Source organism: Bos indicus, chromosome 5 (assembly GCF_029378745.1).
Source record: "Bos indicus isolate NIAB-ARS_2022 breed Sahiwal x Tharparkar chromosome 5, NIAB-ARS_B.indTharparkar_mat_pri_1.0, whole genome shotgun sequence".
NCBI lineage: Eukaryota > Metazoa > Chordata > Mammalia > Artiodactyla > Bovidae > Bos > Bos indicus.
This window is the reverse complement of record NC_091764.1, coordinates 63,435,734-63,462,589: the sequence shown is the minus strand read 5'-3', so window position 1 is coordinate 63,462,589 and position 26,856 is coordinate 63,435,734. Positions and strand designations below refer to the sequence as shown.

General features: G+C 38.8%; 1 protein-coding gene across 11 annotated transcripts in view; it reads left to right on the top strand.

Moving 5' to 3' along the window:
* Positions 1 to 26,856, top strand: part of ANKS1B (ankyrin repeat and sterile alpha motif domain containing 1B) — a 1,154,742-nt gene that overhangs the window by 606,663 nt on the left and 521,223 nt on the right. For 9 of the 11 annotated variants that reach the window (XM_070789585.1, XM_070789584.1, XM_070789582.1 and 6 more), the window contains exons 13-14: positions 23,039 to 23,628; positions 26,288 to 26,360. In XM_070789585.1, the coding sequence (XP_070645686.1) occupies positions 23,039 to 23,628; positions 26,288 to 26,360 (663 nt within the window). The remainder of the gene's footprint in view (positions 1 to 23,038; positions 23,629 to 26,287; positions 26,361 to 26,856) is intronic. The other 2 variants (XM_019961140.2, XM_070789581.1) reach the window with 1 other exon arrangement.

The following is a 26,856-nucleotide window of genomic DNA, read 5'->3' as shown; positions in this document are numbered from 1 at the left end:
ATATAAATTGGAATGGAGATGAGTTTGGAGAAGGAAGATAAGTATGCTAATTTTCTCATTTTAGACATGCAAAATGGTTTAGCAGTCAAGAGCATAATTACCTGGTTCTTGTGCTGTACAACCAATTAGTGGCTGTGCAACTTTGGGAAGTTATTTAACATTCCTAAGCATCAGCCTGCTCACCTTTAAAGCGGGAATACCGTAATACCCCAGAGTCATGTGGGACTGAAATCAAATAATGCATGTAAAGTACACTTAGTACCTATAAGCACTGCTAACTGCTGCTAAGTCACTGCAGTCGTGTCCGACTCTGTGCAACCCCATAGACGGCAGCCCACCAGGCTCCCCCATCCCTGGGATTCTCCAGGCAAGAACACTGGAGCGAGTTGCCATTTCCTTCTCCAAGGGATCTTCCCAACCCAGGGATCAAACCTGGGTCTTCAGTGTTGCAAACAAATTGTTTACCAGCTGAGCCAACAGGGAAGCAGGGTGTTGGAGAATTCAACTCAATTTGATACTATCTATCCAGAAATAGAATCAGATTCCACAAGTAGAACAGTCAGCTCCACAAGAGAATTCTCCACTGAAGACACCAGTTACAAGCCCAGGTTGTCCCCTGTGCTTCTGACCAACCAGCTACAAATTGGAGATTCCAACAACACCTTCTAACTGAGGATGTTAATTATTTTCTGACGAGCTGGCTGTAAATCAAAGGTTCTCATGACTCCCTCTTGAGTTCCATTAATTTGTTGGAATAACTCACTGAACTCTGAAAACCTGTTACTCACTGGTTTACCTATTTACTACAAAGACTATAGAAGGCTATGAATCAACAGCCAGATGAAGAGATACATAGGGTAAGGAACTTCCATGCCTTGTCAGAGTGTGCTTTCCAAATCTTCACGTGTTCCCTCCAAACCATGTCATTTGGGATTTTATGGAGGCTTCAGTCATGATTGATTAAATCATTGGCCATTGAACTCAATCTCCAGCCTGTCTACCTCCCCTCTAATCACATGGTTGGTTCTCCCAGCAAACAGCCCTCCGGTTACCTAAGGGTTGCCCCCACCACCACCCCCAAAGTCACCTTATTAACATAACAAAAGATACCTTTATAGCCCTTCAGTTCAGTTCAGTTCAGTTCAGTCACTCAGTCCTGTCTGACTCTGTGACCCCATGGACTGCAACATGCCAGGCCTCCCTGTCCATCACCAACTCCCAGAGTTTACTCAAACTCATGTCCATTGAGTCAGTGATGCCATCCAACCATCTCATCCTCTGGCGTCCCTTTCTCCTCCTGCCTCCAATCTTTCCCAGCATCTGGGTCTTTTCAAATGGGTCAGTTCTTAGCATCAGGTGGCCAAAGTATTGGAGTTTCAGCTTCAACATCAGTCCTTCCAGTGAATATTCAGGACTGATTTCCCCCAGGATGGACTAGTTGGATCTCCTTGCAGTCCGAGAGACTCTCAAGAGTCTTCTCCAACACCACAGTTCAAAAGCATCAATTCTTCAGTGCTCAGCTTTTTTTATAGTCCAACTCTCACATCCATACATGACTACTGGAAAAACCATAGCTTTGACTAGACAGACCTTTTTTGGCAAAGTAATGTCTTAGCCCTTTTCACAGGGTTTCACAGGAAATTCCAAGGGTTTTAGGAGCTATGAACCAGCATACTTGAACAAAGACTAAAATGTATTTCTTATAAATTTAAACATCAGCAGAGCTAAGCAGTACTGTAGTCATTATCCCATCGTTACTATGGCTATAGCACCAGAACCTTATAGAGGATTTTTTTTTTCTTTTTTGCATGAAATACTTCTTACCATAGCAACAGCAGTGTTGATTTAAAATATAACTTGCAAGATATAATTTATCTTTAACATTTCTGTATATTTTCTATGGTGTTACTTGTTAATAGGATTACACTTTTTATGACTCCTGATCTTTTGAAATAAGCCATCTCTTGGGATGTATGTGAGAAAAATCTAGGCTGTTCATTGTTTACAGGAACAGAAAACTCAACAAATACATTTGAATATATAACATTTCCAGAGCTTTTGTTGAAGATATTTGGGTTCAAATTCAGGATAGATCTTTAGAAAATTGAATCAGAGTAATTATTCATTTTAGAGTCATTAAAAATAGTTTTCATCCTTTTTATATTTCAAAAAAATTTTTTTTTTCATGTAAAGATTTGAGGTCTACTTTTTTGTTTGTCTTTTTTTATTTCTCCAGAGCAGTTCTTTGTTTCACTTTCATTACCAGTTGGGACAGTATAAAAACAGAAACTATTTTTAAAATGATTTAAAACCAAAGAACCAACACCCTTGAAAACAATAGACTTGAGTTAAAAGGGTTCTTTCCTCTCTTCCCCAACTACAGACTCTTCTGTTTGGGAAAATCCATGGTTGCAGTGACTGCAGTATTACAAAGAAATACATTTTGGTAGGAGAGAAACAAAACCTCTTGGTTCCAAATGTAGTTTTTCACTGAGCCATTTATTCATCTGGCTCTAGGCTGTGGGAATTACTCCTAGCACAGAACTCCTTTTGAAATCCCTAACTCCCTAGGGGGTCAGGGATAGATGAGAAACTGCCCCTATGAACTTGGCTTATGCAGGCAAAACAAAGAAGTTAGTGGTTGAGGGTAACAGAGGAAAGACGCGTGGGAAGGGTGAATGTAGCTAGCTTCCTTTGCTTACAACAGGAGCTTCTTTCAATGCAAAATGAATGCCAAGATAGATCAGGCACTCTACCAAAAAGATACAATAATTTAGTAATACAGTCTGCCCAGGCAGCTTAGCAGCTGGAAATGAGTGAGCCTTGGGATTTGCTATAAATGGTGGGGAATTGGCCGATAGCCTCTTTCCTATATTGAGCAGAGGGAGCAAGAGAAAAGATTATAAATGTTTGAAATCAGAGCCAAATAGCAGGGTCTGTTTTGGTCCAAGGGTTGCCAGAACTCTAGCATTCTCTGGCTTCTGCATTAAATGCTGAGTTTGGCAGAGTGTGGGACTAATAGGCCAGGAAACAACAGTTTACCTGGATGCATTTTCTGTAAGGCAGCTGTTGATCTTCAGTTGTTTAGGGGAGGGATTTTACTATAAGCTGTGCCCAAGGCCATGCAGTATCTATAGTATAACAACAAAAATTGGGGGCTAATTGTGCAATAAGAATAGATAATTAAAGGTCATTGATGATACTTAAAAAGGGGCCCACTGGGTGGTTTGTTTTTTTTCTTTTTCTTTTTCCTTAAATTGGGGTAGAGTTGCTTTACAATGTTGTGTTAATTTCTGCTGTGCAATGAAGTGAATCAGCTAAATGTATACATACGTCCCCTCCCTCTTTGACCTTCCTCCCCCACCCCATCCCACTCATACCCTGAGAAAACCATAATTCAAAAAGACACACGCATTCCAGTGTTCATTGCAGCACTATTTATAATAGCCAGGACATGGAACCAACCTAAATGTCCATTAACAGATAAATGAATAAAGATGTGGTACATATATACAGTATACTACCGGATGGTCTTCAAACTCCAGCACTCCAGGACACCTCAGTGGACCGCACACTGTGATGATGTCACAGGAAATTTTGGAGGAGACTGTAAACACAAAGCCTTGGAATGGAATGGATAAAGGCAGGCTTTGGACTAGCCAGATTCATCTCTCAAACTGGTGCAAACAAGCAAGGGTTCCTGTGCCTGCAAAGCAGAAAGCGTCTTGACAGTGGGCATTTGCAGCGAAGTTAAGGCTTATTGCAAGGCGCCAAGCAAGAGAGTTGGAGAAAAGCCTCAGATCCATTGCAACTTGGTCTATGAGTTAGGATTTTTTAAAAGGAGAAGACCAAAGATGCCAGGATTAATCATCATCTTGTGACGTTTTTGTGACATTTAATTGTAGTTTTGGGAGTCAGAATGTCTCGGGTTATGAGTCTCTAGCTAGGCAGTCCATAATTCAGGGATCTGTGAGCTCATCTTGCCCTAGAGAAATAACGTAAGTTTATACATTAATGATGATATCTAGAATAGCAGTTTTAGTACATTAACGATGGTATTGCGGAGAAGGCAATGGCACCCTACTCCAGTACTCTTGCCTGGAAAATCCCATGGATGGAGGAGCCTGGAAGGCTGCAGTCCATGGGGTTGCTGAGGGTCAGACAGGCCTGAGCGACTTCACTTTCACTTTTCACTTTCATGCATTGGAGAAGGAAATGGCAACCCACTCCAGTGTTCTTGCCTGGAGAATCCCAGGGATGGGGGAGCTTGGTAGTCTGCCGTCTATGGGGTCGCACGGAGTTGGAAACGACTGAAGCAACTTAGCAGCAGCAGCAAAGATGGTATTGACAACAAAAATTTTAGTCATCTGACTCTGTTTGATTTAGGGTTCAATTAGCATAAGATTAAAGTCAGAGGGGACAAGAAAGGAAATACAGTTTTGGAGGGAGAGATTAATCATAAACTCAGTAAGGGAACTTGGTTTTAGGAGGACTTGGTTTCACTGGTTTCTGTATTTGTTGGCTATGTTATTTGTCCACAGTTCGAAGTCATAAGAATACCTACTTCAGAAACTTTTGTGAGGAGTAAGTGAGAAAAAATAACCTCAAATATAGTAGGTACACAATAAATGTTGGCTCTCCTTACCTAATAAGGAATCTTTCGTGTGTGCTCAGTCAGTCAGCCATGTCCAGTTCTTTGCGACCTCATGGACTGTAGCCTGCCAAGCTTCTCTGTCCATGAGATTATCCAGGCAAGAATACTGGAGTGGGTCGCCATTTCCTCCTCCAGGGGATCTTTCCAGTCCAGGGTAGAACCCACGTCTCCTAAATCTCCTGCATTGCAGGTGGATTCTTTACCACTGAGCCACATGGGAAGCCCCAATATGGAATCTTACCTTTGTAACTTTTGAAATGAATTCCTTTCCAGGGAGTTTGTGTTTTTAATTAATTTTACATGTCTTTGAAAACTTAATTGATTTTTGACCTTGAGAAATTAAGGGAACATGAATTCTATGTAGTTGCTTCTGTGTCTCATTATTGTTTGACTCATACTTTTGTCTCAATGTGTAGGTAAGCTGGAAAGACATTCTTAATATTGGATATAAATGAACATACTAGCCAAATTACATGAGCTACATGACTAGGAGAACAAGGCAGGTCAATAAACTACAATAAGGATCATATAATTTATGTTATAAAAGAAAAACAGTTGTATTTCTCCCATGTATTCTGAATAAGACCTAACACCCCTTTGAAGATTTATTGAGACATATGACAATATATATTATCAAAATTAAGCTCCTTGTTCTCTTTAGTTGATATAGAATTTAATTATGGACCAATTTGTATATTATCTTTTTACTGAATATCATTGAGTAATTGGAATGCTTTAATAGTTACAAATCTCCACAAATTTCTCTTGTGTTTTTTATAAACATACATTTTTAGGGCAATCTTATTAAAAAAGGATTTGCTTAATTTGAATCCATAATTATAATAAGCTTTTTCTTTATTTATCTAGTTCTCAGAATAATTTATTGAGTTGTATATTGCATCATACATTACAAAGTACCAACATTCATGGCAAGGCAATTTAGTAGTAATTCTACCTAGTCACAAATCATTTAAAGAATTCACATTAAAAGCTTTCAAGTCCTGATACACTGCCTTTTTTAAAATTAAAATCTTTATAAATGTAAAATTTTATAATAAAATATAATAAAAAGTATTATGGCAGACTAATCGTGGCTCAGATGGTAAAGTGTCTGCCTACAGTGCGGGAGACCCGGGATCAATCCCTGGGTTGGGAAGATCTCCTGAAGAAGGAAATGGAAACCCACTCCAGTATTCTTGCCTGGAAAATCCCATAGATGGAGGAGCCTGGTAGGCTACAGTCCATGGGGTCACAAAGAGTCAGACACAACTGAGTGACTTCACTTTCACTTTCAAGTATTCTGAGAGATCTTTCTGCAGCAGTACATATATATTCTAAATATGACATGTTCTTTCATGTTATTGCTGCTCTAACAATCTTTGCTCCCTAAAAGTGTATGTTAGTAGACACGAGAGTCAGAGTTGTGCAGAATGCAGATTTCAACAATGGCACTGCTGCTTGGACACTGCACATTGGTTCAATGGCAAGCTTGGGAGGCTGAGTCAAGACTATTCAGGGGAGCTCAGACCTTCTCTAATCACACTGACAAGCTGAGATTAAGTAATGAGATAACAATAAATGATTTCTAATCATCTTGAAAAGCAAACTGCTATAAGTGGATATCAGAAAAAATAGCAAACACTTTTGTCTGATGACTATAGATATTATTATTGAATGTAAGAAAAAACACAGTTATATATATATAAAATATTTAAAGAAACAAAATACCTAGTCATGAAGAAGAGTAAAAACAAAGACTATCAATAAATGAGGCAAATTTGAAAAATAAATGGCATTTCAATATATGATAAATATAATGTTTGAAATTATTTTTGAAATTCCAAGTGAATACGTAAATAGCAGATTAAGCAGAGATGAAGAGAGAATTGGTGAACTGGAAAGTAAATTTAAAGAAATTATCCAAAGTATAGTACAGAGGGCCAAAGAGGCAAAAAATATGAGAGACAAAAAGCAATATGAAAGATGGAATAAGAAGGTAAACCTACTTCTAATCAGAGACTGGGGATGAAATAATAAAGAAGCCCAAAAAGACAATAATTGCTAAATTTTTTCCAAAACTGATAAAAACATGAATTCATTGGTGTAAGAAGCACACTATATTCCAAACAGGATAAAGAGAAATCCATACTGAGACACATAATTGTCAAATTGAAAGATGTAGAGGAGATTTTCAAAGCAGGTAGAGAAATGATGGATCACCTACGACAAAGACACAGGCATAATGATAACCAAATTATCAAGGAAAGATATAAGATAAAATGAGTAGCATAGTATCTCCAAAGTGTGAATATAAAGAAGTTCCATCAATCTAAACTATGAACTAAAAGAGTCTATTTTTAATAAATATGTTTATTTATTAAAAATAAAGGAAAATATTAAAAAAAGTAAAATATGAAGACATTCATAGTTTAAAAACTAAAAACATTTTCTACCTAAAGGCTTTTTCCAAGAAAAACTTTAAGGATTACTTCAAAAAAGAAAGTGATCTCAAGGCATTCTGAGAAAGCAATAGTGAATAAATAAAATGGTAAACATATATGAAAATTCAAATAAAAATAATCTGAATAAAATAAAACATCTGATTTAGAAAACTACTATACAGAATGGAAAAACTGATAGCAGAATTAAATGATTGAATTTCAAGTAATATAACATCTTAAAATTATTCAGGAAGAGGGAATTTTCCCCAACTAGTTTTGAGACTGGAGAAGGCAATGGCACCCCACTCCAGTACAGTTGCCTGGAAAATCCCATGGACGGAGGAACCTGGTAGGCTGAAGTCCATGGGGTCGCTAAGAGTCGGACATGACTGAGTGACTTCACTTTCACTTTCCACTTTCATGCATTGGAGAAGGAAATGGCAACCCACTCCAGTGTTCTTGCCTGGAGAACCCCATGGACGGAGAAGCCTGGTAGGCTGCAGTCCATGGTTGCACAGAGTCAGACACGACTGAAGTGACTTGGTAGTAGTAATAGTAGTTTTGAGACTAGTAATCTTCATATCAAAACTAGACAGCATAAGAAAGGAAAAATTAAAGGCCTGTTTCATTCATAAACATAGATGGAAAAATTCTAAACAAAGCACTAGCAGACCAAATCTAGTAGGACAGCAAAAAAAATTCATTATGACCAATTCAACCCTATGCAGTAACATGAGAAAATATGTCATTTCCACTGACAGATTAAAGGAGAAAAACTACATAATCAGCTCAATAAGTGAAGAAAAGCATTTGATATAAATTCAAAAATCAATCATAGTGTTCAATTCTAAAATTCTCAGCAAAGTTGGAATCAGTTCATCTCAGTTCAGTCACTCAGTCGTGTCCGACTCTGCAACCCCATGAATCACAGCATGCCAGGCCTCCCTGTCCATCACCAACTCCTGGAGTTCACTCAAACTCATGTCCATCAAGTTGGTGATGCCATCCAGCCATCTCATCCTCTGTCATCCCCTTCTCCCCCTGCCCCCAATCCCTCCCAGCATCAGGGTGTTTTTCCAATGAGTCAACTCTTCACATGAGGTGGCCAAAGTATTGGAGTTTCAGCTTCAGCATCAGTCCTTTCAATGAACACCCAGGACTGATCTCCTTTAGAATGGACTGGTTGGATCTCCTTGCAGTCCAAGGGACTCTCAAGAGTCTTCTCCAACACCACAGTTCAAAAGCATCAATTCTTTGGCACTCAGCTTTTTTCACAGTCCAACTCTCACATCCATACATGACCACTGGAAAAACTATAGCCAAATGCTACCTATCCAGGAATTAGGGGATTCCCAGGTAACTCAGTGGTAAAAAATCTACCTGCCAATGCAGGAGATGCAGGAGACACAGGTTCAATGCCTGGGTCAGGAAGGTCCTCTGGAGGAGAAATGGCAATCTACTCCAGTATTCTTGCCTGGAAAATCCTATGGACAGAGGAGCCTGGTGGGCTACAGTCCGTAGGGTGACCAAGAGTTGGATATGACTAAAACACATGACAGTGCACCCGGGAGTTAGAGTGACCATCATTTTTAAATGAGGGCAGAAGAATTTTATGGTAGATACGATTACTGTCCTCAGCTCTTTACTCCCTCTCTTCCGTGTTACCTTGTAATGCTGTAGACACAGTGGCGTTTACATCCTCACTCCATTTACTTTAGCAAGAGACACATGATTTTATTCTGTCAACCAGTGTGAGGAGTAACAGTGTGTCAGTTCCTACAGATATTAAGGGCTCCCCTGGTAGCTCAGATGGTAAAGAATCTGCCTGCAATGTGGGAGATCCGTGTTCGATCCCTGGGTCAGAAAGAGCTCCTGGAGAAGGGCATGGCAACCCACTCCAGTATTCTTGCCTGGAGAATCCCATGGACAGAGGAGACTGGGGAGCTACACAGTCCATGGGACTGCGAAGAGTCGAACATGACTTAGTGACTAACCTTTCACTTTCACTTAGGATATTCACCTTAATCATTTAACATAGTGCCTCCCAGACTTCTTAAATGTAGAGTTATTCTTTCTCTTTGTTATTAGTGTTTTGCAAGGAAGTGATTTGAAATTATTTAAATTTTCATTTCTAATCAAGCTTTTAAATCACCCATTTATTTATTTTTACACACAAGAAATACATACATAAATGGATGATTTTTAAAAGTTTGTGTTTGATGAGCTCATGTTTCCTTATTTTATTCAATGGGTTATAATCTATTGGTGGTGGTGGTTTAGTTGCTAACTCATGTCCAACCCCATGGACTGTAGCCTGCCAGGCTCCTCTGTCTGTGGAGTTCTCCAGGCAAGTATACTGTTGTGGGCTACAATTCCTTTCTCCAGAGGATCGTCCCTATCAGGGATCAAACTCAGGTCTTCTGCATTGCAGGCAGATTCTTTACTGACTGAGCCACCAGGGAAGCCCTTTAATCCGCTAGTGGCATTATTTCTTTTCTTCCTAAAACTGTCCTTAGTTTAATCATTGGAAGCCTGTTCAGGTTTGCTTCTTCGTCCTCTTGACATGCCTCTTTATTCTTTGAGCACTTCCTTGCTTTCTAACACAAGGTGTTCCAGGACCATTTTGTAATTTCTCTGCCCTGGCTCTGATATCAGTCATTTCACAATGGATCTCTGTCTTAGTGAAAACACATTTAGAAGCCAAGTATGAGCTTTACTTACTGCTATTGGGACCTCGTTTTCCCAGGCCCTCTCAACAGACAGTCAGGTAATATATGTATACAAATACATACATGCATGTGTGCATGCTAAGTTGCTTCAGTCCTGTCCGAACTCTTTGTGACCCTACGGACTGTAGCCTGCCAGGATCCTCTGTCTATGGGATTCTCCAGGCAAGAATACTGGAGTGGGTTGCCATGCACTCCTCCAAGGGATCTTCCAGACTCAACGATTGCATCCACAGCTCCTGTGGCTCCTGCTTTGTAGGCAGATTCTTTATTGCTGAGCCAGCAGAGAAGCCCTCAATACATGCATAAACAAATATATATTTTTGTCAATATCAATACATTTCCCTTGATCTCTATCTATCTTGAAAATATTGATATCTCCAATTACAAGCCAACTTCATGAGGCTCACTCTCCTTTTCTCCCTCTTCATATTTCTAGCTCCCTCCTTTAACAGTGAGAGATCTGATCCCATTATCCCTACTGTAGTTGCTTATGTGATCACCCCTCTGTAAGTAAGCTGTATTGCATGTCTACTGCCACTTCCTCCCCACTCAGGCATCTTTCTCGTCTTATCTGAGATTGGACTCCGCATGCCAATTTATCTGTGTAAACACCCTTCTTACCCTCCTGCAACTCTGACACCTTAGAGATGGACTTCTCCACATGTGGACACCCTCCTTTCACTGATGAGGCTTTGACATTTTATGCCAGGTAGTGCTATACATGAACACTTTCCTCTTCTGCTGGACATGAACACCATCCTCACCCTGTATGGGTTCTGACACCCCTTGCTAAGTTGCCCCTCTGCAGGGATACCCTCCTTTGCTAGTTTTCCAACTCCTTCTCCCAGGTGAACCCCTCCCTACCCCATATAGGTTTCCTCATCACTCCACACAGGCTCTGATTCTCCATACTGGGCCATTCCCCTATGTGTACACCCCCTTCACAATGCTTGGGTTCCAATGTACCATGTTGAGTTGCCCCAAAACAACTCCAGGCCACCTCTGTAGTGAATATAAGGATGCCATCTCATTCTTCTCCATCAAATGACTTAAGTTATTAACTGCTCGTGGAGAGAAAGGGTAAGGAGGGAGAAAATGACCAGCCATCTCACGTCTGAGCTCCTCTACTTAGAATTTAGGGGGTTTTTTTAGAACTTTATTTTCTTAATTTCTTCTAAATGATTTTGAGTTTCAGTTTATAGTTTTCAAAATATTTGGGCAGCATTTTTTGTTTGTTTGTTTTCATTAGCTGTTAAACATTCATTTTCTTTTCCATTTCTTACAATGTCTTTAAATAGGGTTCTATCAAAATCATTTTTGTTTCCTATCTTTAATGAGAAGAATGTCCTGGACTATTCAGAGGAGGCTTCTCTGTGGGAGCAGGCATGAATCCCAGTAGATTTCCCCACTTCATGTCTCAAAGACTTTCACCCTTGTTGTTATCGTGAAGTATTAAGAAATATGAATAACTCCCTACATGATTGAGAAAGCCTTCCTGCTATTACTCACTCATATCTGTCTCTCAGTCGTGTCCAACTCTTTGCGACCCCATGGACTGCATCATGCCAGGCCTCCCTGTCCATCACCAACTCCCAGGGCTTGTTCAAACTCATGTCCATCAAGGCGGTAATATAATCCAACCATCTCATCCTCTGTCATCCCCTTCTCCTCCTGCCCTCAATCTTTCCCAGCATCAGGATCTTTTCCAATGAGTCAGTTCTTCTCATCAGGTGGCCAAAGGACTGGAGCTTCAGCATCAGTACTTCCAATGAATATTCAGGACTGATTTCCTTTAGGATGGACTGGTTGGATCTCCTTGCAGTCCAAGGGATTCTCAAGAGTCTTTTCCAACACCACAGTTCAAAAGCATCAATTCTTTGGTGCTCAGCTTTCTTTATGCTCCAATTCTCACATCCATATATGATTACTGGAAAAACCATAGCTGTGACTATACGAACCTTTGTCAGTAATGTCTCTGCTTTTTAATATGCTATCTAGGTTTGTCATAGCTTTTCTTCCAAGGAGCAAGCATCTTTTAATTTCATGGCTGCAGTCACCATCTGCAGTGATTTTGGAGCCAAAGAAAATAAAGTCTGTCACTGTTTCCATTGTTTCCCATCTATTTGCCACGAAGTGATGAAACCAGATACCATGATCTTCATTTTTTGAATGTTGAGTTTTAAGCCAGCTTTTTCACTCTCCTCTTTCAATTTCATCAAGAGGCTCTTCAGTTTCTCTTTGCTTTTAGCCCTAAGGTTGGTATCATCTGCATATCTGAGGTTATTGATATTTCTCCCAGCAATCTTGATTCCAGCTTGTGCTTCATCCAGTCCAGCATTTTGCATGATATACTCTGCATATAAGTTAAATAAGCAAGGTGACAGTATATAGCCTTGAAGTATTCCTTTCCCAATTTGGAACCAGTTGTTCTATGTCTGGTTCTAACTGTTGCTTAATTATCTGCATACAGATTTCTCAGGGGGAAGGTAAGGTGGCCTGGTATTCCAATCTCTTGAAGAATTTTCCACAGTTTGTTGTGATCCACACGGTCAAAGGCTTTGGTGTAGTCAGTGAAACAGAAGTAGATATTTTTCTGGAATTCTCTTGCTTTCTCTGTGATCCAGCAGGAGTTGGTAATTTGATTCATGCTTCCTCTGCCTTCTCTAAATCAAGCTTGAACATCTGGAAGTTGTCAGTTCATGTACTGTTGAAGCCTAGCGTGGAGAATTTTGAGCATTACTTCACTAGTGTGTGAGATGAGTGCAATTGTGTGGTAGTGTGAACTATCTTTGGTAGTGTGTGAACATTCTTTGGCATTGACTTTCTTTGGAATTGGAATGAAAACTGACCTTTTCCAGTTCTATGGCCACTGCTGAGTTTTCCAAATTTGCTGGCATATTGAGTGCAACACTTTCACAGCATCATCTTTTAGGATTTTAAATAGCTCAGCTGGAATTCCATCACTTCCACTAGCTTTGTTCATAGTGATGCTTCCTAAGGCCCACTTGACTTCACATTCTAGGATGTCTGGCTCTAGGTGAGTGATCACACCATCATGGTTATCTGAATCATTAAGATCTTTTTTATATAGTTCTTCTGTGTATTCTTGCCACTTCTTCTTAATATCTTCTGCTTCTGTTAGGTCCATACCTTTTCTGTCATTTATTGTGCCCATCTTTGCATGAAATGTTTCCTTGGTATCTCTAACTTTCTTGAAGAGATCTCTAGTCTTTCCCATTCTATCGTTTTCCTCTATTTCTTTGCATTGATCACTGAGGAAGACTTTCTTATCTCTCCTTTTATTCTTTGGAACTCTGCATTCAGATGGATATATCTTTTCTTTTTTCCTTTGCCTATCTCTTCTCTTCTTTTCTCAGCTATTTGTAAGGCCTCCTCAGAAAACCATTTTGCCTTTTTGCATTTCTTCTTCTTGAGCATGGTTTTGATCACTGCCTCCTGTACAAGGTCATGAACCTCCGTCCATAGTTCTTCAGGCACTCTGTCTACCAGATCTAATGCTGTGAAGCTATTTGTCACTTCCACTGCTTAATCGTAAGGGATTTGATTTAGTTCATACCTGCATGGTTTAGTTGATTTCCCTACTTTCTTCAAGTTAAACCTGATTTTTACAATAAGGAGTTCATGATCTGAGTCACAGTCAGCTCCTGGTCTTGTTTTTCCGGACTGTATAAAGCTTCTCCAACTTCGGCCGCAAAGAATATAATCAATCTGATTTCGATATTGACCATCTGGTGATGTCCATATGTAGAATGTTGTTGCAAGTGGGTGTTTGCTATGACCAGTGCATTCTCTTGGCAAAACTCTTTTAGCCTTTGCCCTGCTTCATTTTGTACTCCAAGGCCAAACTTGCCTGTTACTCCAGGTATCTCTTGACTTCCTACTTTTGCATTCTAGTTCCCTATAATGAAAAGTATGTCCTTTTCCCACTGTTATCTCATTCTTTTCCAGAGTTACATACTCTTTGCCTTATAAAGTAGTGCTCTCATATTTGAACACTATATTTTGCTATTATTACATTCAAAATGTCCTTCCTCTGGATCTCAGCCTTCCATACCATTCCCTCCTTCTCATTATATGAAATATCTTTCTTCCTGAGATTGCTGGTGTTTTTACCCTGTTCAGTTTGGATTCTGCTTCTGACATTTTTTCTTCAGAGGAGTCTCAGTTTACTAAAGTGAAAGTGAAGTTGCTCAATCGTGTCTGACTCTTTGCAACCCCATGGACTGTAGCCTACCAAGCTCCTCCGTCTATGGGATTTTCCAGGCAAGAATACTGGAGTGGGTTGCCATTTCCATCTCTAGGAGATCTTCCCAACCCAGGGATTGATCCCAGGTCTTCCGCATTGTAGGCAGATGCTTTATACCATCTGAGCCACCAGGGAAGTCCCTAGTTTACTAAAAGCATGTATTTATTGCGTATTTCTGAGATTCTCAAGGGTATACGCTACTTCTAATTGTCCTTTTGCAGGATTTTTTCAAGTTCTGCAGGTTATTCTCAGATTCTATTGCTCAGCATCCTGCTTAGAACTAGGCCTTCTCCTTTTGGAAATCAAAATCTGATGGCAATTTCTGGGTCCTTTGGCTTGTAGGCTCCATCAATTTCCTTTTCTCTTCATCTCTGCCAGTTCTGCATCCTGTTGCTATCTCATGATTTGTGCTATGCTCAACCATTTTCCATGGCCATAGGGATTCCTTGATACCCACTTTATTGAAGATACCACCTGTCATTGTTTTTTGTTTGGTTGATTGTTAGTTTTTCTTTCTTTCTTTTTTTTTTTTACTATCATTTTATTCTTTCACTATCATATGCATTGTTTTTATGAAGGGACTTGGGGAGATTAATTTCTTAAAATACTACATTATTGTCATGTCCTTGCCATCAGAAATACCAGGTGATCTTTTAAAAACGTAAACAAAATCATATCAGCTCTACCTCTCCCTTCATCTTAGACTTCATCTCCAATCATTCTACTCACCTGTGATGGTTAATTTTATATGTCATCTTGAATGGTCCATGGGGTGCCCAGATATTTGGTCAAACATTATTCTAGGTAGTTCTATGAGGGTGTTTGAGATGAGGTTAAACTTTAAATTGGTGGACTGAATAAAGCTGATTGCCCTCACTAATGAATGGGCCTCACCCCCTTCAGTTGAAGGCTTGAATAGAACCAAAAGACTAATGTCCACTCTGAATGGAAGAATTCTTCCTGCCCAATAGTCTTTTTTCCTATCTTTGTACTCAAACTAAAACATCATCTTTTCCTCAGTCTCAAGCCTCCCAACTTTTGGATTCAGTTCAGTTCAGTTTAGTCGCTCAGTCATGTCCGACTCTTTGCGACCCCATAAATCACAGCACGCCAGGCCTCCCTGTCCATCACCAACTCCTGGAATTCACTCAGACTCACATCCATCGAGTCAGTGGTGCCATCCAGCCATCTCATCCTCTGTAGTCCCCTTCTTCTCCTGCCCCCAATCCCTCCCAGCATCAGAGTCTTTTCCAATGAGTCAACTCTTTGCATGAGGTGGCCAAAGTACTGGAGTTTCAGCTTTAGCATCATTCCTTCCAAAGAAATCCCAGGGCTGATCTCCTTCAGAATGGACTGGTTGGATCTCCTTGCAGTCCAAGGGACTCTCAAGAGTCTTCTCCAGCACCACCGTTCAAAAGCATCAATTCTTTGGCACTCAGCTTTCTTCACAGTCCAACTCTCACATCCATACATGATCACTGGAAAAACCATAGCCTTGACTAGACAGACCTTTGTTGGCAAAGTAATGTCTCTGCTTTTCAATATGCTATCTAGGTTGGTCATAACTTTTCTTCCAAGGAGTAAGAGTCTTTTAATTTCATGTGCTACACAATCGGTTCTCCTGGTTCTCAGGCCACTGGACATGGATTTTCATGTCTTCTTCTCTCTGTCTGCAGCAATAATTCCTATCTCATCAGTTTGATTTATTTTTTGCATAGAACTTACCATCATCAGAAATTATACTATTTTTGATTTGCCTACAGTTGCCTCCTTCACTGGAATGTGAGCATATGGTGGACAGAGGCATTTTATATATATTGTGAAATGAATTCAGAATTTCTACTAATATCAACATCAGCATAGAATCCCTGAGAGATTTTTGATTTTCCAAAGAGAAATGCAGTAACCCAATAAACAACAGTTATGATCTATAATAAAAGAAGAAATTACTTGTTTTACATAATTTGTTTTCATCTTAACATGAAATTTATGGTTATTCAGGTATTTATATAAGTGATATATATCAGCAACAAAGATTGGTAAAAAAGAATGTTGAACTCCTTACTATTGGGTACTTACTCTGACATTTCTTTGAAATGCTAATGATTCTTTGAATAACTATCAGATTGGAATTCACACATATTTAGTTCTGTACCTTGGCATGAAATATCCACTTGTCAAAAGAGAAGTGTGAAATTAAATGAGACATGTTACAAATATGCTTTGCCTCAGTTTCATCTAAAGTAATAGAAAGAAAATATGAAAATTCTTTCCAAAGTATATTTTTAAAATATATAAGCATGTCAAAATAATAATCATTACTGAGTGTCTAATATAATAAATTACTACTACCTTTGTAAAAATGAAACTCTCTAGATTAAAAATTATTGTTGTAATAATAAAAACACATATTTAATGTATTCCATGCCACAGGCATTATTCTAACTCCCTTACTTTTATTTTTCATTCATCTTCACAACACTATTAGTGATGTTATATACTATTACTATCATCATTTCCAGACTTGAAAATACAAACATTGCCAAAACTTATTTTGAAGAATATGTTAATTCTTCTTTAAAATGGGATATAGACTAAACTATCTATTGTCATATAGTAAGCCAACCCAAACTTTGTGGCTTAAATCAACAGCCATTTATTTAGTTCATGATTTTATTAACATGTTTTCTTCTGATCTGGGCCAAACTCAGATGAGCTTGCCTAATGCGACTGCTGGCAGATTGGCCTGGAGTTGGTTGATCCTGGTCAGCCTCACTCACATGTTTGGAAGTTGACTGGCTTCCAACTGAAGTGACAGTGAGGCTGGTGTATTAACCATGCCTTTTTATTTTGGAGGGTTTTTGTTTTTGTTTGATGCCTTAACATCTAGGGACCTTGCTGATCCTGGAGGCACTGTTCCTCCCAGGGCTAGGTAATTCTTAAAGATAGTAAACAACTCACCAGAAGATATACCTTTCATATGCAAACCAACCAATCCAAAACCATACTTCAACCACTTTCTTTATCAGGTTCTCATACTGGGCCACTACCCACGTGCCCCAATCATAACAAAACCAAGAACAAGATACCGAGGGACCGTCTCTATGGCCCAGAGCCTCTTGAAAAGATTTGAACTAACCAATACTAAACCTGTTTGCCTTGTTTTGTCCATTACTTCCAATAGAAACCACAATAAGGCTCTTGTCCACCGTGTCCCCACTCATTCTGCCTCCTAATACTGGTGCTTTCTATGTGCCTTCCACCACCACCCCACACCCCAATATTACTCCCTCCTCTTGGTATCTATGACTATAACCATCTATCTTTTCAGTGGCAACTGTCTTCTGATCTAGTAGGCTCATTATACTTGGGTGGGCTGGGAGGAACCTGTAATTTCAAACATCTGGGTAATGTATTATTTTATCTTCCAGCAGACTAGCCAGAGCTTGTTCACATAGAGGCAAGATTCCAAGAGCAGCAAGAGAAGAAGCCCCAATGCACAAGTACTTTTCAAATCTCTCTTATATCATGCTTTCCATTGTTCAGCTCACTTCAGTTCAGTTGCTCAGTCATGTCCGACTCTTTGTGACCCCATGGACTACAGCATGCCAGGCCTCCCTGTCCAATACCAACTCCCGGAGTTTACTCAAACTCATGTCCATTGAGTCGGTGATGCCATCCAACCATCTCATCCTCTGTTGTCCCCTTCTTCTCCTGCCCTCAATCTTTCCCAGCATCAGGGTCTTTTCAAATGAGTCAGCTCTTCACACCAGGTGGCCAAAGTATTGGAGTTTCAGCTTCAGCATCAGTCCTTCCAGTGAATATTCAGGACTGATTTCCCCCAGGATGGACTGGTTGGATCTCCTTGCAGTCCAAGGGACTCTCAAGAGTCTTCTCCAACACCACAATTCAAAAGTATCAATTCTTTGGCACCCAGCTTTCTTTATAGTCCAACTCTCACATCCATATATGACCACTGGAAAAACCATAGCCTTGACTAGAAGGACCTTTGTTGGTAAAGTAATGTCTCTGCTTTTTAATATGCTGTGTAGGTTGTTCATAGCTTTTCTCCCAAAGAGTAAGCATCTTTTAATTTCATGGCTACAGTCACCACCTGCAGTGATTTTGGAGTTCCCAAAATAGTCTGTCACTGTTTTCACTGTTTCCCCATCTATTTGCCATGAGGTGATGAGATCAGATGCCACGATCTTAGCTTTCTGAATGTTGAGTTTTAAGCCAACTTTCTCACTCTCCTCTTTCACTTTCATCAAGAGGCTCTTTAGTTCTTCTTCACTTTTTGCCATAAGGGTGGTGTCATCTGCATATCTGAGGTTATTGATATTTCTCCCAGCAATCTTGATTCCAGCTTGTGCTTCATCCAGCCCAGCATTTCTCATGATGTACTCTGCATAGAAGTTAAATAAGTAGAGTGACAATATACAGCCTTGACGTACTCCTTTCCTGATTTGGAACCAGTCTATTGTTCCATGTCCAGTTCTAACTGTTGGTTCTTGACCTGCATACAGATTTCTCAGGAGGCAGGTAAGGTGGTTTGGTATTCCCATCTCTTTCAGAATTTTCCACAGTTTGTTGTGATCCACACAGTCAAAGGCTTTGGCGTAATCAATAAAGCACAAGTAGATGTTTTTCTGGAACTCTCTTGCTTTTTCTATGATCCAGTGGATGTTGGCAATTTGATCTCTGGTTCCTCTGCCTTTTCTAATTTTCACTTAAGTATTTTCCACAGTTTGTTGTGATCCACACAGTCAAAGGCTTTACATAGTCGATGAAGCAGAAGTAGATGCTTTTCTGGAAATCTCTTGCTTTTTCTATGATATAGAGTATGTTGGCAATTTGACCTCTGGTTCCTCTGCTTTTTTTAAATCCAGCTTGAACATCTGGAAGTTCACGGTTCATGTACTGTTGAAGCCTGGCTTGGAGAATTTTGAGTATTACTTTGCTAGCATGTGGGATGAGTGCAATTGATGCACTGACCAAAGCAAGGTACTTGGCCACACGTAACCTCTAAAATCCTACGGGAGGAATGGGTACAGGATGGAGTGTGGCTAAAGGCTAAAGGAGCCTGTGCACATGGAGGTTGTAACTGCATTCAATCAACTGAATAGGTACCCAGCAGGTTCCATATCAGCTTCTCACTGTCTTTGCTTTGAGAAATTCTTAGGGTTTGGCCACTGAAATAGGTAATATTTGCCTTTTCAGAACTCTTGGTAAGAATGCTATCAACTCTCTTAATGGCAAGAACTATTCTTCAAAAGCCTAGGCTTATGAGCTAATAATCAAATTCTCTTTTACTGAGAGAAGGGACTGCTTGTGACTAGAGGACTTGAACATTATAAAGCACTTTTGAGATGTGATTATAGTTATTTTTATCAAATCACAGAAGGGATGGTAACCTAATAATAATATTCAAAGAAAAGTTTAAATAATGTTATGCTCCTAAATATCTCACTATACTGAACATGATCAGAAACCTCTTGACTGTGATTTACAGGGTTTTTTTTTTTTTTCCCCCCTTCAGTTCAGTTTAGTTAAGTTCAGTCACTCAGTTGTGTCTGACTCTTTGTGACCCCATGGACTGCAGCAGGCCAGGCCTCCCTGTCCATCACCAACTCCCAGAGTTTACTCAAACTCATGTCCATTGAGTCAGTGATGCCATCCAGCCATCTCATCCTCAGTCATCCCCTTCTTCTTCTGCCTTCAATCTTTCCCAGCATCAGGGTCTTTTCAAATGAGTCAGTTCTTAGCATCAGGTGGCCAAAGTATTGAAGTTTCAGCTTCAGCATCAGCCCTTCCAATAAATATTCAGGACTGAATTCCCCCAGGATGGACTAGTTGGATCTCCTTGCAGTCCAAGGGACTCTCAAGAGTCTTCTCCAACACCACAGTTCAAAAGCATCAATTCTTCGGTGCTCAGCTTTCTTTATAGTGCAACTCTCACATCCATACATGACTACTGGAAAAACCATAGCTTTAACTAGACAGACCTTTGTTGGTAAAGTAATGTCTCTGCTTTTTAATATGCTGTCTAGGTTGGTCATAACTTTTCTGCCAAGGAGCAAGTGTCCTTTAATTTCATGGCTGCAGTTACCCTTTGCAGTGATTTTGGGGCCCCCCAAAATAAAGTCTGTCACTGTTTACCCATCTAGTTGCCATGAAGTGATGACCAGATGCCATGATCTTAGCTTTCTGAATGTTGAGTTTTAAGCCAACTTTTTCACTCTCCTCTTTCACTTTCATCAAGAGGCTCTTTAGTTCTTCTTTGCTTTCTGCCATAAGGGTGGTGTCATCTACATATCTGAGGTTATTGATATTTCTCCTAGCAATTTTCATTTCAGCTTGTGCTTCATCCAGCCCAACGTTTTTCATGATGTGCTCTGCATATAAGTTAAACAAGCAGGTGACAATATACAGCCTTGAAGTACTCTGTTCCCTATTTCAATTTTTCCTCTCATACTCAAACTAAACTTCTTTATTTCAGAATTCTTGCTTCCTTCTGCATTATTTACCCATTACTGTCATCTCATACAAACCTACTTATTGTATAAAGCATTATAGGAGAGCCAAGTAGCCCAGCAAGAAAAAGGAGACAATAAGTTCAAACAGAACACCATATTTTACTTTCTCTTAGTATAAGCTTACCTCCATGAAGTAGGAAATAAAAAATCCTTTTCATCCATTTTTTTCCAAATTCCAGAAATAGTCATAACCAGGAGAGACATATCACTTCCCACAAAGAGCCTATTTGATTGTCCTTGAACCCTAGATTGTTCTTTTATCTTAATAATAAATTTTCCAGGCCAATGGATATAAGTATCTGATAGGCCTTAGTTTGAATCTCAGCTTAACTACTTATTAGCTGGGGAAATTTAACAGCGTTAAGTTGTCTACATATTAATTTTGACTTCTAAAAAATGGATGTAATAGGGCATATACTCTAGCCTTAGAGATTTTAAGGCTGCTTTGCCTTACATTCCACACACTCTTCTCCTCCAAGAAAAATCTCTGTTGCAAGAGGAGGGAAAAATCCATGCCCAGTATACTAGAAAGTTTTTATGAGAAGATAAAGTACTTGTGAGAGTACGGGGTGGTACAGATAGTTTCTCTTTTAGATCATTGTCTCATGGATCTCTCATCCTGACACTTTTTTCTTCTACTCAGCACTGTGTTAGGTCTAGGAAGGGAACATCTTCATTTGGGACAGCTAAAGAGGAACCTGGGTGAGGTCTGGAGAATATATAAAGCCAGGATCATACCTGCTTCTACTAGGTCCAAGAGAGACAAAAGCATATGGAGCTGGGGTCAAACTTCAATTAAGAAAGCTGATTTGTCTGTAGCATTCCTTGGGCAAATATCTATTGAGATTTATTGAGGTTGACAATTTGTTTACATATTCTGACCAAATCTCTTTCGATTAGATAACCATGATTGTTATTAATCATTTCATAGAGTTGTTATGATGATCACATAAGGGGATAGAAATAGTACCTCTAATTTAGTGAGTAGTAAATAGCTCATGCCTAGTAAATGTTACTTGTTAACTTATAAAAACTTTGATGTTTTTGGTTTATAATAATAACTAACTTCTTTAAGTTGTGAATTAGCAAGTCAGCTTTGAATTTGTTATATTTTATCTACCACATTGGCTATATTTTACTTTTTCAGAAGACTAGCCTTATCAGGTAATTTAACTTTTGATCATGGCAAATATTTAGCTGAATGTTAATTAAAGTGACCCGTCAAAAAAGTAGACTGACTCCCTTCGCTAATTTCTTTGGCCAGGTTTTTACACACTGTGTCTTTAAAAGACAAACTAGGTCATTAAAAAAAGCATGGTGTATTTTAAATCTCAGGGCTTCCCAAGGGGTGCAGTGGTAAAGAAGCCACCTGCCAATGTAGGAAACAAAGGAGACAAGGGTTTGATCCCTGGGTCGGAAAGATCCCCTGCAGGAGAAAATGGCAACCCACTCCAATATTGGGTTGCCTGGAAACCCAATTTGCCTGGAAAATTCCACAGACAGGGGAGCCTGGCGGGCTACAGTCCATGGGGCCACAAAGAGTTGGACATGACTGAGCACACGCACATATTTTAAATCTCAGAGAACATTTATGTTTCATCTTAGAAAAGATTAAAGTAATAAAAATTTTATTCTTTGGTTTCTTTTCTGGATTACATTTTTAAAGATCTGAAGAAATTGAAAAATAACTGAATCTGTTTCATAGAAGAAAGAAAAGGACAGCTTTGTGTTAGTAGTGCAACATCAGTTTCCTGTAAAAGGGTCTCACTTTTTAGTGATACTGCATTGTTTGCCTGTTAAGCATGGATAAATCCTTTTTGTCTAAATCATATAATTTGTGTAGAATTAATCTTAATTTTATATTTGAAGTAACACATTAGGATTATTACCTTTCAATTATCCCAAATTATACTTCTTTTCAAGGTTTTGTTTTTTATTTTATTTGCTGGGAGAGCAAAGGGATGTCATTATATATGATCTTGATTTACCTGCCTGATGTCTTAACTGTACAATGATTCATTTACTCCAAAAGTTTGAACATGGGTGTCCCATATTAAGAAAACCTAATTTTGTTATCCAATATAAAATATACTCCCTGAGGACAAAGGAGAAGGGTGGGCAATTACTCAATTAATACCCAATTCATAACTTTGAAATACACCCTAAGGTATATCAGGAAGATCTGGTATACACACGCACACACACACACACACACACACACACACACACACACATTTATTTTATACACGGCACTGTAGGGTCATGGGTATTTCATAAAGTGAGGATATCACTGTGTAACAATAAATCAATTGTTTGGACATTACACAGGTTCAAAAGGGTGCTGCTATTGTATCGGGGCTTTCAGAGTCCTTTCCAAATGAGCATCCAGACCTTTTTTTTCTCTTTTGCAGATGATCTCTCTCATCAGGAGGACATTGATCCCCCAAAAGAATATGATCCTGGACAATTTGCAGGTCTCCTTCATGGATCCTCTCCAGCCTGTGAGTCCCCTGAAAATCCATTTCATCTCTATGGGAAAAGAGATGAACACGAAGAAGAAAAAGATGAAGTCAGTTTGGCAAATAGTCCTTTGCCTTTCAAGCAAACTCCAATAGAAAATAAATCAGAACCTGTGGTAAAGAAAATTAAACCCAAGGTGGTCAGTAGAACAATTTTTCACAAAAAAAGCAGCCAACTCGAAAACCATACCATTGTTGGCACAAGAACAGCTAGAAGTGGATCCCGGAATGGGGACCAGTGGATTGTGAACACTGGGGGATTTGTGGAGAGAGCGTGTACCCTGGGGAGAATAAGGTCATTACCAAAAGCCCTGATCGACATGCATTTATCCAAAACTGTCTCTAAATCGGATTCTGATCTCATTGCCTACCCTTCAAATGAGAAAACATCAAGAGTTAACTGGAGTGAATCTTCACCTGCTGATCACAGCTCTAAAGGGAATTCTGAAAGAACACCATCTTTCACTTCCGAATGGGAAGAAGTAAGATTTGTTCTTCTTGTTATTCTTTACATAAAGCTTTAGCATCAAGAGAGTTTTGAGGAAGGGATTTTCAGCTTTTTAAGTCTTTCAGAGGAAAAAAAAATACCACAAATAGATCCAAGTGGAAGGGAAAAGTTCTAGAGATAATACATGATAATTTCACAGCGAGCATAGAAACAAACACAGTTCCACACATGAGGGGATATCTGTTGTTTCCATAGAAATTGATATCAAGCAGAAGTAATAACTAGCTATGAGGTACAAGAAAATGTTCACATTGTGCCCAACTAAGCATTGCAGCTGACAAATGGAGAAAAATTTTTGTGTTTTTGTTTGCTTTATATCATTTTGTTAATTGCTAAACCCTGTTAGCTCATCTTCCTTCTTTAAAATATCTTATAATTTCAGAAGAGCTTCTTATAATCTTAATATTAAACAGAAAGGTCCTGGCCCTTCTCCAAGTATCATACAAAAAACACAAGTTACTTAATATTTCCCTTTACAACTATTGGACATTAAAGAAAAATGTGTGCAGTCCATTATGACCAATTTAAGCTCTACTTAAAGACAAAGTCTTCAATTTCTTGGAATTACTCAGGAAGTAAATGCCCTTTTAAGGCTAATAATATATCATCCTTTCTCCATTAAGAGGACTACATCATAAAGTAATGAAGTCTCTTGCTTTTTCTTGAATTTCTGCAAAGAATGGACCACACTCTTCCTCAGCATTTCATTCTAAAATGTCACATTTTGTCTCTCAAAAGATTGTGCCAGTAGAATTAGGTTTTGAAGCACAATAGGTCACTAGAGTATTCTGAGAAATAGAAATGGTCTGGTATTGACATTCTGAATTGAGCTGTTTGAGAAAATCACTTAATCTCTCTGTATCTATTTCAGGGTGAACAAAATGGGACATTTAAGTAATGCTCATTGTCATTTCTGAAACCTGCTGTCTCACTAAGGCTGCTAGGATGATGACCGGGTTTAAAGCATAAATAGCTAAAGCTGAGACAGTCATATTTTCCTACGAATTCCATAGTAGTAGTCTGATAGTTTACTCAGATCTATCCATTTCTTATATTTATTAACTCTGTGAATAATGTAACTTATCTCTTAGAATCAAGTTGTTGCCATTCCTAGATTCTTGTGATTATATGCTACAAATAAGCTTGTGGCTGGTCATACCATTTAATCAGAACTTGGGTCCAGTGGCCACACTTCACTGGTCAGACGAGATGCATGCTCTCAGATCCAAGAGGACGAATGACCAAGAAGATGGACATTGTCACGTGAACTTATCCTCAGCTCCTTCCCCTTCTGAGTTTAAAGAATTCACAATGTCTAACTTACTGACCCATGTAAGTCCAAACAAAGTTCATTTTAGGAAATTCAGAGAAAAGGCAAGCTGATTTCGAAAGTTTAAGAAAAGGAAATTAAATTTGTATTTCTAAAAGCAATTCAAAAGATGTCTGTCTCCCTTTAAATCTTTCTCTGTTGATCTCTTAATTGGAGTTTTGCAGTGGCAATAATATCAACAATATATGCTTCTGGCAGTGGAAATTCATTTTAAAATGCAGTGCTGTATGCTCAGTGAAATGAGTCAAACAGAGAAAGATAAATGCTATATGATATCACTTATATATGTAATCTATTTTTTTTTAATGTTAAAAATATTTATTTCTCTAGAAGATCGCACAAAAGTCAGGAAGGGGGACAGAAGGGTATCAACTAGCCTATGTCAAAATCAGCTAGGGGAGGACAAGAGCTGCCTAAAGACACTGGTGTAATCTATGTAATCTAAAAAATACAACAAACTACTGAATATAACAAAAACGAAGCCGACTCACAGGTACAGAGAACAACAGGCTAGTGTTACCAGTGGAGGCCGGAAGGACAATACAGAGGTGAGGAACTAAGAGGCACAAACTATTGGCTAAAAGATAGGGTCAAGGGTATATCTTGCAACACAGGAAATACAGCCAATATTTTGTAATCACTGTAAATGGAAATAGCCTTTAAAATTTGTATAAAAAATAAAAATAAGAAATTTATTTTTTTTGCTTGGGGCTGGTGCACTGGGACGACCCAGAGGGATGGTATGGGGAGGGAGGAGGGCGGAGGGTTCAGGATGGGGTAAAAAGTAAAAAAAAAAAAAAAAAAAAACAAATGATGGCACCTGGTTGGGATAATGTTTCTCCTTGGCACCCACAAAGGAAGAATCAATGGGTAAGGAATACATATACATCAATATTACTGCTTGGAATATTTTGGGGAGGGCAGCATTATATACATTGATGAATATTAAGATGTTAATGCCCTTTTGCCTAATTCATGTGTAAACCTGATGTCTTGTCCTGCATAAAGTAATCTTTATGAGACTTCCCTGGTGGTCCAGTGGTTAAGATTCTGCACTCCCAATGCAGGGGGTATGGATTTGATCCCTGGTTGGGGAACTAAGATCCCACATGCCAAATAATGCAGCCTAAAAATAAAATGTATTTTTTTTTAAAGTAAAACTCAATGAGGAACAGCAGTCCTATGTTCAGTAAAACAGTAATAAAAGAATGACATTCAAAAAAAAAAAAAGAAATTTAAAAAACAAAAGTGCAACACAAAGTGAATGTAATAATTCATTTTATATGTTTTTTGTTTCACACAGATCGACAAAATAATGAATTCCATAGATGTTGGAATTAACAGTGAACTTCGAGAAATTAATGGTGAGAATACAAGTAAGGAAATCTCTCCTTTATGTTGTAATGAATAAATGTACTCAGGGACTAGTTATAAAATGATAGGAGTCTATAGATAATTCATCTTTTACCATAATAATAATAGCTGCAAATTATTTCCCTCCATTCATGTCAAACAACCATGATCTCTAAACAATATCAACTATATAGATTTAGCAAACTGAGAGATTTTCTTCCCCATGTGCTATTTTACTATGCCAGTTAACATTAATGTAGAGCTAAGTATGGGCATGCATGCATGCTAAGTTGCTTCAGTTGTGTCCAACTCTTTGTGACCCTATAGACTGTAGCCCACCAGGCTCCTCTGTCCATGGGGATTCTCCAGGCAAGAGTAATGGAGCAAGTGATCATTTTTTAAAAAGACTAAATAATTTTCACTGAAACATATTTGTTTTAGTCTTTAAAAACTAAAAAAAAAGAAAAAGAAAAAAGAAACCTACTAAAAAAGTACCAAAATCATGTGACTTTGATTAGT